The following is a 12,283-nucleotide window of genomic DNA, read 5'->3' as shown; positions in this document are numbered from 1 at the left end:
ATCTTTAACCACTGATTGCATACGCTTCTCTTTTAGATGTGTTGGTCTTTTATACAAATGTCTCTAAGTTAAAATCTAAAAAACCAGCACATTATCAACCCTAGAAAATACATGAACAATAGACAGTATGCACCATGGAATTTTAATTACTAGTTTTTGAAGGCAACTAAGTAGAGTACAATGGAAGAATGCCAGGCCTGTAGCCTGAAAGACCTGGGTTAAAATCAGGCTTCACACTCTTCCTAGCTGTGTGACCTTGGACAAGTCATTTAATCCCCACAGCCTAACCCTTATAGATCTTTTGCTTTAGAATTGAAACTCAATATCGATTCTAAGACAGAAGGTAAAAAAATTTTAAAAGAATTTACTAATTTTAGATAGCCATCATTATACAGAGCTATAAGAATATAGTTATATCCTTAGGAGCTGTTGTTATTTGTAAGAATATTTGCCCCTGAGCTAAATAGTCCTGATGATAGTAATGACAGTTCTTTGATCTACTTCTAAGAAGTTTCTGATATCCACAATTGTGAGTGATCACTTTTTGCTACTACTTTATCATGTACCTAAAAGCTCAAATGACAGCTCTGCAACAGGCACCTCTGCCCTCCCAGTTCTCCCCCTATCTTCTGTTCATTCAAAAACAAGTACCAAGGCTTTTGGAATTGTGTATAGTATAAAATAAAAGCAAAAAAGTAAAATCTCAAAGAGATGACATACTATATGTAAATCTTGAAATCTCTCAGACTTCTGAATGTTAAAAATTTCCACATTGAGGAATCCTCCATTGGAACAAATTCCCTACTGGAAACATTCCCCATTTTGATGTGAGAACTCGCCAGGATCAGAAATGGGAGGACCTCTACTCCACCCGTACTTAAGACTGCTTTAGGGGAGAAAACTCCTTGCTAAACAAAAGACAGTACTTGGACCCATGCTTATGGTGGGACAAGGAGTTCTTTGAGCCAGGCCTGTTTTTAGAATTGATACAATGGGATGCTAGGTACCTAAAAGGGTCGGGCAAGTTTTCTCTTGATGAGATTAGTTGACTCAGTTGTGTTTTCTCTCCCTTCAGACTTACTGAGGATATTGGTACAGCAGCATTTTTTCTGATTCAGACTTACTGAGGAGATTGGTCGACTTAGCAGGAATTCAGATGGGCAGTCCTTTGGAAAGCATCTACAGTGATTGGTAGATGTAGGGACTTAGGGGAGGTGACATGGGAGAAAAACCCCTATATAAGAAAAAGCAGAATCTCTTGAGGATAGATCCTTTTGGAGATTCCTTTTGGAGGATCTCTGATGAGGACTGCTTGGGAAGAATCTCTTGAGAGAGGCTCTGGAGAAGGGAAGCTCTTGGAGGACAATCTCTAAGGAGGTCTCGCTGGAGCTCCTCTAAGAGGACTCTGTCCCTCTGGAGGCTCTGGAGAGAGGCCCTTTGGAACAGTCTCTGGCTGGAAGGCTCTCTGGTGAAGTCAGCTGAGATGGAGCTGGCCTGGTGTCACTAGAATCCTTGTTTAGGCAGACCTTGTGGTGAGTGTTAAAAGACTGACTGACTGATTCTCTCTCTTAAGACTCAGGTCTAGGCCATATTGGCTTCATAATTATTCCTTTCCTACTCTTTCTCTCTTTCTCTAATTCCTCATTATATTATTAATTAAAAATCTCTATAAAACCCAGTTGACTTGGGTATTTGAATAATTGGGAATATTTCCCTGGCGACCACCTTATATTTGATTTAAAAACCAAGACACTGTAGTGAAACATATTTTCTGCGGTCAAACTTACTCACCCTCTCTTATATCTATCACAATTTATATCTTCCACTATTTTAATCACTACAGTTTAAGACCTCAACCATTTTAAATCTCACATATAACAATGGCGTATGTATGAGCTTCAATTATATGTATGTTTTCTTAAAGAGACCCCCCCTTAAAAAATTCAATCATCTTTAAAAGGTGTTGAGAACATAAAAAAAAACATCCCCAACAGTCCCTACCCTCAAGAATAGTTGGGAGAAAGCTTCACATTTCCACACTACTTGGGAGTACAAAGTTCTTTCTTCACAACAACCTAGGAAGATATGCAGTGAAAGCATTATGCCCATTTTATAAATGGAAATGAGGCTCAAAGGTATTAAGTGGTTAGATTGTAGGAGCAAGTGGCAAACATGGAGGTCAAATCTAGCCCCTGATTAAAAACTAGGTATTTTCTTCAATTTTATTCATGTACCCCACGGTCCCTACATTTTTTCCCCTTAGTCAATTGTTTCAGAGGCTATGCATCTGGATGCATATATAGAAATGTAGATAGGTAGGCACATAAGTAGGTAGCTAAAGAGCTAGATAAAAGATAGACAAATAGATATAGCTATATATTAAGTATGATGAGAGAGTTGGCAAACTTGAAATGATTGGACATAGTGAACTAAAATGGAATTACTGAGGAAAAAATACTGGCACAGTAGAGACTGACAGCACTGGTGAGAGAAGCGGTAAGCTTCTGGAGGGGAAACTCCAGGTTACCCTGTTGGTAACATGATCCAAGAGGTAGTAAAGCTGCTGGAGAGCTTCTCTTACTGGGCTGCTCTCAACTTTGGTTCTTTTATAGTCACTATTCTCTTGGGCGTTTCACATAAGCTCCTGGAGAATTTGATTAAATAAATCAGTTTTTAAGTTACAATTTGTTAGAACTAGAAAAATGTAATTGAAACTTGAGGAAGTTCAAGTAAAAGTACTGCTTTATATAAGCAAAGAGGAAAGCACTCATTACCCTAAAAAGCTAAAATCATAAATAAGTCTTAAAATAAGATAAATTAATGGTTGATAGATCCATAATGGAGTAGAGAAACTAAAGTATTTTTAGATGTCCTTCACATTTCAAGTTATGACAATTATATTATTTTGACTTTTGGAGCAGAATTTCACTATTGTTGCAGTATGATGTCATTCTACAACTTAATCATGTCTTCCAAATCAAGAATTTTCCTCCCAAGGCTTAGTAAAGAATATTTATTATGATCAAAAGAAGACTTGAAGAAATAAAATTTGTGATCAGCTTTCCCTGAGACGCACAAACATTCCCAAAGGTTCAGAAAGTAAAATGGCAAAAGGTAAAAGGGAGTAAAATGGCAAAAGGTAAAAGGGAGGGGATAGCCTATTTACTAATCATTCAGTCAATTCACTCTCACTCTCACACACACACACACACACACACACACACACACACACACACACACTCCAATTTTCAAAAAAGAGAAGAAAACATTTAAAGTTGAAAGAAAGAAGGGGAATGGCAGATAATGAACACTTTATAAATAAATTAAAAGTTTTCATTCCTATCCAACTAAATCTAAGGAATTTGACTTTTCCCTCCCCTCTTGGAAGACAAAGAATTAACAATTAGTGTCCCAGCATCTGATGTTTAAAAATTTATAAAAAGGTTGAAATTTGTGTCAATGTTTTAATTATAAAGTGGTATTTTTATTCAGCCAATCAACAAGCACTTATTAAGTGTCTTCTCTGTAACTGGTACTATGTTGGGTACTGAGGGTAAAATAAAAAATCAGACAACTACCATCACACAATTTCTATTCTATCAGGGAGACGATATATACAATATATACATATCCTTTCTTGAAAAATATTTGTTACAACAAGTCTCCCAATATGATCCTTGTGTAGGAACTAGAGTACCATAAAGTGAAATTAAATTTGCACACTACCTTCAAAGGGTCCTACACCCTCAATTCCACACCTGAAGTTAGTTTAATCAAATGTTCTTTTAACAGATCTAACATTTCAATATTACACAGTAAAAAAAAAAAAGCCAGTTGTCTTAGCTTTCTCCTCGTTTCCAAATTTTTAAGGAAATAGGGTATTCGATAAGTAAAAGAAATTTTTTTCTTTCAACTTCTACTGAATAATCAGAGATCCTCTTTGAATTAGTGGAATATAATATAGCCCTATAGTTATCAACCTCCTGCCTATCTAGACCACCTAGTTTACCTGCAATGATGGAATCTCTCCATCAAGAAAGAATATTATCCTGGGATTGAAAAAAGCTCCCAATAAGGACAATCATAAGGATATATTGTTGTTTGGGGTATTTTCAGTCATGTCTCACTCTTCACAAACACTAGAGTGCTTTGCCATTTCCTTCTCCAGCTCATTTGACAAATGAAGAAACTGAAGCCTCCAGTGACTTGTGTCCAGGGTCATACAACTAGTAAATGTCTGAGGCCACATCTGAAGCAGGGAAGAGGAGTCTTCCTGGCTCTAGGCTCAGACTTCTCTCCTCTCAAGCCATCCAGCTGCCTGTAAGGACACTAAGTGACTGTTCTGCTTGATCCCTAACAGTTCTATCTGAGGCCAAGGAACGCTCCCGAGTTTTGTATGTGGATCTTTATGTATTTGTATCCTACCTACTCTGGCTTAATCCAGGTAGGTAAAGCTGTTCAATAAATTAAAGAACGAAAATCCATGCACACCCCCACCCCCACCCCCCATGGCGAAAGGCCGGCTGTGGCCTCTGCGATGGACCCAACTGTCACTTCCACCGAGACTACAGAGCCCATGTATAAGGAAGGCCCTATGGCCTACTATTCAATAAGCTGTGTTACCTAATATTCTGAAGAGAAGAATTCAGCGTTTCATCCTGCACGTTACTGGCCGCCGCTCCTGGCCCTTCTGGAACAGCCTGGATGGGCTGCATGAGGTGAACAGTCCGAAAGAGCTGGATGGGATGTGGAGCCGGGGATGACTGAACCGTCCGCACCACCTCTGGCGACAGACCAGACAGGTGTGTCTGGGTGGCTTCCCCAGGCTCTTTGGGTTTGGCGGATTTGGAATTCCCTGGTTTCAGAACAGTGGCGGATCCTCCCTTTATCCCTGGATTTGAAGACACTCTGGATTTGCTGGTTTGGTTTCTACCAGGGGTGGCTGCTGAAGACAACAGTGATGGATCTGAAGACTCCAGGCTGCCACTTGGATCTTCATCATCTATGTAAATAAGGTCTTTTGGCATTTCCTTAAACTGATACACCAAGCGCTGACCTTCCACTTTAGCCAAAATACCTCTTTGGTAATAGTACCTATTTCAACACATAGACAAGTTGAATAAAGAGTTACTAAAAGCAGTATTCATGCCACAAATACTTCAGTCAATATTTTTTTAAATTAACTGTACTCTGGGAACTCTCAGAAACATTTGTTTTAATTAGGTCCATTAACATAATTACAAAGACATTATTTCTCTGTATAGAGAAATGAGAATTTCTCTGCATACCGAAACGACTACCAACCTAAATTGATTTCTGATTGTAGAAATGAATCCAGGCTGTAAATTATGTTAACTCGCCACCCCAACCCCAGATTCACACTACTGTACCTCTTTGTTGCTTTTGTGCTTGCAATATGTTTTAAAAGGCTGATAACAACAGAGTAATCTCAAGAATATCAACTTGACACTAAATACTAAATACAAGGATTCTTAGAGAAAGAAACTGAAACCAACATTGGCATGAAAAAGAAGTTCAAGAAATAGTAGATTTTTATTTTCTTACACTTTCCCTTGGCTCCATTATTAGCAGAATTGGGTACATTCTATTTTTAGGTAAATTAGAAACGTTACAAAAAATATTAATCTTTAAGCTTAAGAAGTTTCCTATTTAAATGGTATTAACTCATCATTACATAGCGATAGAGCAAGTAATGTTTATCGTTAGCTTTATTCCAGGATAATAAAAGCCCTGCAAATTCAAATAATTTACTTCTATTTGAGTTTTCTAAAAGAAGCTATGATTTATATTACTAATTTAATCTGCTGTTATTTATAAAACTCAGTATTGTACAGTAGATGTAATGAAAGCTTTTCTAGGTGACCTAAACACTTTAAAAAAAAAACACCTCGAGTTCTGATTTAGTTTAAAAAGACTTTTTAAAAAAGAACATTATAACCCATTGTCATTTTTCTCCTTCAAATATAAAATCATACAGTACCCCTCATCAAAATGATCTTACCTCAAAGGTGTTGAAACTAAAAGGAAATTTTTATGGTAAAAAATGATAATTTTGATAATAAAAGTTTTATAACTAAAATACTAAACATTATACCTAACACATATTTCTTCTAAAACAGTATATAAATGTACTTGAAAATCAAATTATTCCTAGCTAATCACATCTTACTATGTATGTCATTTCATTTGTACTTTGTGCTGATACAGCTTAATGGCACAAGACTTTAGAACACTGTGGTTGACTCATAATTCCTGTGAGGACCACAGCTCAGAATTCTCTGACCCCTATACAAACAAAATACCAACCACAACTTATTTCTTTGCACATTATTTCCTGTTTTTAAGAAAAACAGGACTAGAACATAAAACTGAATAAATTTACCATCTCTTAAGACAAAGAATATTATTCTAAATCTTACCTCTTTTCCCCAGGAAAAAAAAATTTAATATTTCAATTAAAACATGTGTTACTTTCCACATTTAATGTTTTTATTAACAATTAAGAATAACAACTTATTTTTATTAATATACTTTGCTATTCTGAAACTTACCAATTTTAGCACTCAATAAACAAAAGACTGATATATTGAACCTTTAAAATTTTACATACCTGAGAGCTCTTCCCATAGTCTCATAATTCATATCAGGTTTGTTTTTGTGTTTCCCCCATAACTTAGACACAGCCTTAGAATCCACTAATTTAAAAATTCCTTTCTCCCTCTGGGTCCACTTGATGTATTTGGGGCAGGTAGTCTTGTCCTGAAGAAGCGCTAATAAGAACTCCCAAAGATAAATTGTATTTCCTGAAACAGAGGTATTTAAATGTTTTTTTCTATTTTTCCCCCCTAGCATCAAGAAAAAAAAATCTTCTAGAATAGCATAATATAAAAAAATTAGATTGAGAAAAAGAAGACAAGAATTCTATCTCAGCTCAAAATTTATTGGGCATTTGACCTATATTAAGTCCCTTCATGGTTAAGAAGATAGAAGATAGAATTGGACTAAGCAACTTCTAGGCCTCATCCAACTCAAAAATTTCTCAAATTCAACTCAAAAAAGTCTACCAGATTGCACTTGAAAGTTATATCCTTATGGTGATTTTTCATTAGTGACACAACAGTTACATTGACTTAGTATCCAATATAGCTGCTGATAAGCTTCTGATACAAAATCAAACTTGGTGTGATTACCTCAGAAAATACCGTTATTTGCTTCATTTTACTTTATTTTTAATGGGGAAAAAGTTATAGACAAAACAAAAAAAATTGTAGAAAGAATTTTGCCAGATTCTTTCTTTAAATTTAAACTACAGAAGTTCACCTTATAACCTGCCTGGTGATCAGCCTTAACAACATGTCTCCTCTTCAAGAGTGTTACATTAAAAATGGGGAGATGGGAAGATATTCACTAAAAAATGATGATATGAGGAAAAACATATATGATTTGAAAATACAATGGTTTTTCCAACAGCCCGTTCACTAGACTGAAGAATAGATTATTCTGATAACAAAGAAAGTCGGACAAAAGTCAGATTTCTTTGGCTTTCTTTTCCTTAATGAAATGTGGCAACCCTATCAAGAGCACATTGCACTAGTGAAATCCATTTCAGCATGTCAGGACTTCCAGCTTTTCAATTCTGAATGCTGTTTGATAAGCATATATTATAAGTAACTTATAGTACTTACCCTTCCCATCTTTGTTTTTCTTCTTCAAAGATATATTTGGTGTAGTAGTTGGGGAATCTGGTCGAGGAGGTTTAGTTTTTCTCCCTGAAACAAAACCAATTATGCACAAATCATTTTTTTAAATGTCAAGAAAAAAGGACATCTCAATTTCATCTCATCTTTTGACATACCACTTAAATCTCAGGTTCTTCACTTTCTTTTTAAATAGTCTGGTTTTGTTGACAAAAATTATATTCATTTACTATAAAGAAAATAATTTTCCCCAAACCTAAACATGAGAAAGGATAGAATATTTTACAGAGCAGAAACTTCAATTGATCTTGAGCAACTTATTCCACACCTCAGAATTATCTCCAGTAAAATAGATCAGACTTGCATTTTTACTTCAGAACTAACATTGCTGAAAGTCTATACCATGTATGTAAAAGAGTCACATTCCTGTCTTTCTTTGCACCTTAGAGCAGTTTGGGCTCAAAATGAACCAATCTACTTCTGATTTCAACATATCAATTTATTCTGTCTACTGCTTACAGAAGTTCCTCAAAGGCAAAAAGACATTTGTTTCAATTTTCTCTTTCCTAATAAGTGCCTAGTATTATCACCTACATTAGTTTCATAGGAATATAGAAATTGCTGTTGATTAACATATCCTAGCATTCCATATGTATTTAACAATCCACATTTTTTTCATTTATCTTTCAATTCACTAGACAACAGCTTGTAAGTAGCTTACAAACAAATTTGTATCACATTAAATATTGTTTTTGTTTCTAGTTATGTTTCAGGTACTTGTTTATGATTTTTCTCTGGTCACTAACTAAAAAATCTATGTATATATTCCCTCAGATTTCCATTGACTACTGGCAAATTGTTAAGGAAGTCTTAAGGAATAATCACTAAAAAGATTATAGTATAGGGGCAGATGGATAGCTTAGTGGATTGAGAGTCAGACAGAAGGGCCTGAGTTCAAATATGACCTCAGACACTTCCTAGCGGTGTGATTCTGGACAAGTCACTTAATCCCCATTGCCTAGCCCTTGCCACTCACCACTCTTCTGCCTTGGAACCAGTGCACAGTAGTGATTCTAAGGCAGAAGGTAAGGGTTTTTAAAATTAAAAATAAAAAAAAAAGATTACAGAATACAAAAATATCCTTTAATAAATCTCAAATGGATACAGAAATTTTATGCAGTGCTCTCTTTGCTTAAGAGCATGAACAGTGATTTACTATGAAACCACTCATTTAGAAAGTAATTTGTGACCAAATGCAGGAAATAAAATGGGGGGGGGGGGGGGGGGAAGGGAATAGTAATGGTAAAACCCATCTAAGGTAAGACTGGGCCTTAAGATAGGTGAGTCTGGTTCTAATTGGGTAACAGTCTAGAGAAGAAGAAATCTGGAACAAAAGTCACCTAAATATTCACGCTGCCCAAGTAACAGAAAAGAGTGGAGGTTGGGCCAAGGGAAGGAGCAGATGGATTATGGAAACCAGGATAACAATAGTATTACTGAGGTCAACTGAGCAGAAAGGATGGGTGAAATATAAAGGACAGGAAAAATATTTCTGTGGTCCATCCCAGATCCTTTCTTTATAAGGTGCTACAGGAAATGACATTTCTCAGGTTTTTCAGTGAACACCATGGGGTACATCCTCTTTCAAAAAATGTAACTCCACCTCAGGTAAACAAAAACAGCACATGTAGATTACACAAAAAGATACCCAGCTAACCCTTCCTTCAAGGATCAAGGTTGGTAGAATCCACCTCTCACACACACAAAATTTCCTTCCTTAAGTAAGGGTAAAATGAATGGATCAATCATGATGTATTAGAAAGAACATTAGTTCTAAAATCAGGGGATCTCCATTCAAATGCTGCATTAAAGTATTAATCAATCCAACTGAACCATAAAATTTCATTATAATCTATGTGATCCATAGGATCATAATCTAGGGCAGGAAGGACTTCAGAAGCCAACCTGCCCAGTCCTTTCCCTTTACAAGTGAGAAAACTAAGATCGATATTATACATAGGGAGAATGCAAAACTAAATTGATTTATACATTAAATCCTCTTCACTTAGTCATTGTTGAAGGTCTTACGGGCAAGTAAGTATTTAATTTTTCTTATCTCTCTAAATTCTATAGACTTTAGACTATAGCAAAAAAAAAAATGCAATTAATACCAGGAGTTTGATTTATTTGTTTTCTTCTAGTGTGGATGGGGGTAGGAAAAGAAAATGACTCAAACATTAATACTGAGTTAATCAGATTATAATTAATACTTAGCTGAAAATCTTCCCCCCAAAAAAAGAAAAAAGGGAATTTCAGGAGACAGGAGGGAGAAAGAAAATCATTTTAGAGCATGGAGTACTGATGAACAAGACTGAGGAATATCAAAGGGTATAGGGAGGTCATACATAAAAGGGAAGTGATTGGACTATAAAAAAACCACTACTTCACTGGACTTACAGTCATGCTCTATTGAAACTGCCTAAAGAAATTATGAAAAATTCATTGACTCCACTAAAGAAAAATGAAGTTTCAATAGAATGTCAAATGTAACAACAAAGAAACTTGCTTATATGCTAAGGTCTAAGCCTCCAGGAGAAGCCCCACAGAAACAAGGATGCCTGGAAGAGGAAAGACAAATTCTGTAGGGCTATATGCATCAGAACCAAGCAGCTCATGATTTTTCAATGTCCTTATGATCTGGCAAGAATACACAGAGAAACGTGTTCATAAAAGCTGAGCACAGCGAGTATAGAAGAACAAAAGACTCAATTTTGGCTCAAAAAGAAAATGCTTGAAAGGCTTTTAATGTCTAGGTGGCAAAACTACAAGGGCTGAGCCAGCCTTTTTAAAGTTGAAGAATATTGTAGGTGAAAGAAAATAGAAGTTTCCAAACAACAAGCAGAAAAACTAAGATTTGGTTAAAAGTAGGGATAGCTAGCAGCTGGGTCCAGGGACACTCCTTGGATATTTTATTTCTTTAAATCTTGCTATTCATTTTCTTTTGGGCTCTATACAATAAGTATAATGAACAAATTAAATATTTAATTTTAATAAATTATTTTTATAAGAAAATAACAGAGACTGAATTATCTGCTAAATAAGTACTAACTCTCAACTAGACACAGCTGAGGAAAAATCTAATTGTTGGGCTTCTTTCTGTACACCCACATGGTGTCAGCAACCCAAATTCCAAACAATAACTATGGGGCACTAATTAGCCTATGCAGCATATACCTTGGATACACATCATTTAGTCAGAGACAAAGATATGCTTTACCCACTTGACAATTTTATCTAGAATCACAGAATTTCCAGTGGGAAGGGGCCTTTGAGATCACCTAGCTCAACCATTACTGAAGAGGAGTCTTTATTACAACATCCCTAACAACTTCTATTTGAATACTTCCCATCCTGCCAGTGATTAGAGCAATCTTTTCCAGAAGACCTCAAGAGAACTACCCAGAGGTCAGGTGGAAGAAAAGCCTCATGGCACATTTAGCTGTTTCAGGGATGGAGGATAAGCTTGTGAGCCAATTTCTCTAGTTCTGGAGCATAAGCCTCCTGCCCAAAGAGAAATCTGGCTGACTTCCTGGAGACAGAGAAAGAAATTAATAGTATGAAAGAGAACAGAGATTACATTTCCTCCCTAAAACATCTGCCTAACTCCATCTGAGACATTTCATCTTCTGTCTTCTTTTCCTTACATCCCCCATGAAGTGCTCCCACAGTAAATTGGACAGAAATATGAGGAAAGTTTCACAGTAATGAAACCAAAGGTTACTTTAAACATCACTAAGCAAACAAGGCAAGAGGGAATACTATTTCAGTATTTTAGGTACATATCACAAGCATCTCAGGTACATAGCCCTATGTACATTCATAGTCTTAAGAGAGCAATTTCAATAATACTGACGATGTTTAAGAAACTAGATGTCATCTAAGTAGGAGGGTTTAGGTTTCAAAGTTTTTTACAACGATTGATGTTTCTATCATTCTATCAGATATTTCCTATTTTCTTTCTTTTTCCCATTTTTTCCCTCTATTACTCTTGGGTTTTTTTTAATCATTTTTGGGCTCTTTCTTATCTCTATCTTTAGTTCTTAAATTAGAATTCTTCTTAGGCTGGTCTTGAATCTGCATTTTTCTTTCAGGCTTTGCCTGTAGATATTCTGGAGTGCTTCCCTTTTCTAGGAGTGTGTTACAGTCAGGTTTTGTGGCTGGCTGTTTGCTCATGTTCCCAGCCCACTTCTTGACTTTGGTCTTTTACTTTTGAGCTGGGCTCTTATTCACATCTGAGGAGGACAGGGAGAAGTGGGTTGTCTGGTCTGCTAAGCTTCTGCTGTTGTCACAACTCAGTCTGGAGGCCTATGTTTCTGGTGCTCGCACAGTGGTGCGACCCCAAGAGAGCTTTGCAAGGTCTGATTTGTTGGCCTGTGTGTGGTTGCCTTACAGTAGAATGCTGCTGCCTGCCAGGAGGCTCTCCCTTTCATCTACTGTCCCTGTTATTTAGGGCAGGTTTACGTGCTGGGCCAAACATTAGAACTGAGTCATCATCGTGTTCCTGG

General features: G+C 36.3%; 1 protein-coding gene across 15 annotated transcripts in view; it reads right to left on the bottom strand.

Annotated features, from left to right (window-relative positions):
• The window catches only part of ELF1 (E74 like ETS transcription factor 1), a 146,893-nt gene that overhangs the window by 6,915 nt on the left and 127,695 nt on the right, over positions 1–12,283 (bottom strand). For all 15 annotated transcript variants that reach the window (XM_016425017.2, XM_056806962.1, XM_016425018.2 and 12 more), the window contains 3 exons: positions 7,707–7,790; positions 6,632–6,824; positions 4,624–5,094 (listed from right to left, as the gene is read on the bottom strand). In XM_016425017.2, the coding sequence (XP_016280503.2) occupies positions 4,624–5,094; positions 6,632–6,824; positions 7,707–7,790 (748 nt within the window). The remainder of the gene's footprint in view (positions 1–4,623; positions 5,095–6,631; positions 6,825–7,706; positions 7,791–12,283) is intronic.

The sequence above is a fragment of the Monodelphis domestica genome, chromosome 8, assembly GCF_027887165.1.
Source record: "Monodelphis domestica isolate mMonDom1 chromosome 8, mMonDom1.pri, whole genome shotgun sequence".
Classification (NCBI taxonomy): Eukaryota; Metazoa; Chordata; class Mammalia; order Didelphimorphia; family Didelphidae; genus Monodelphis; species Monodelphis domestica.
Note: the sequence above shows the minus strand (reverse complement) of the source record. Positions and strands in the feature narration are given on the sequence as shown.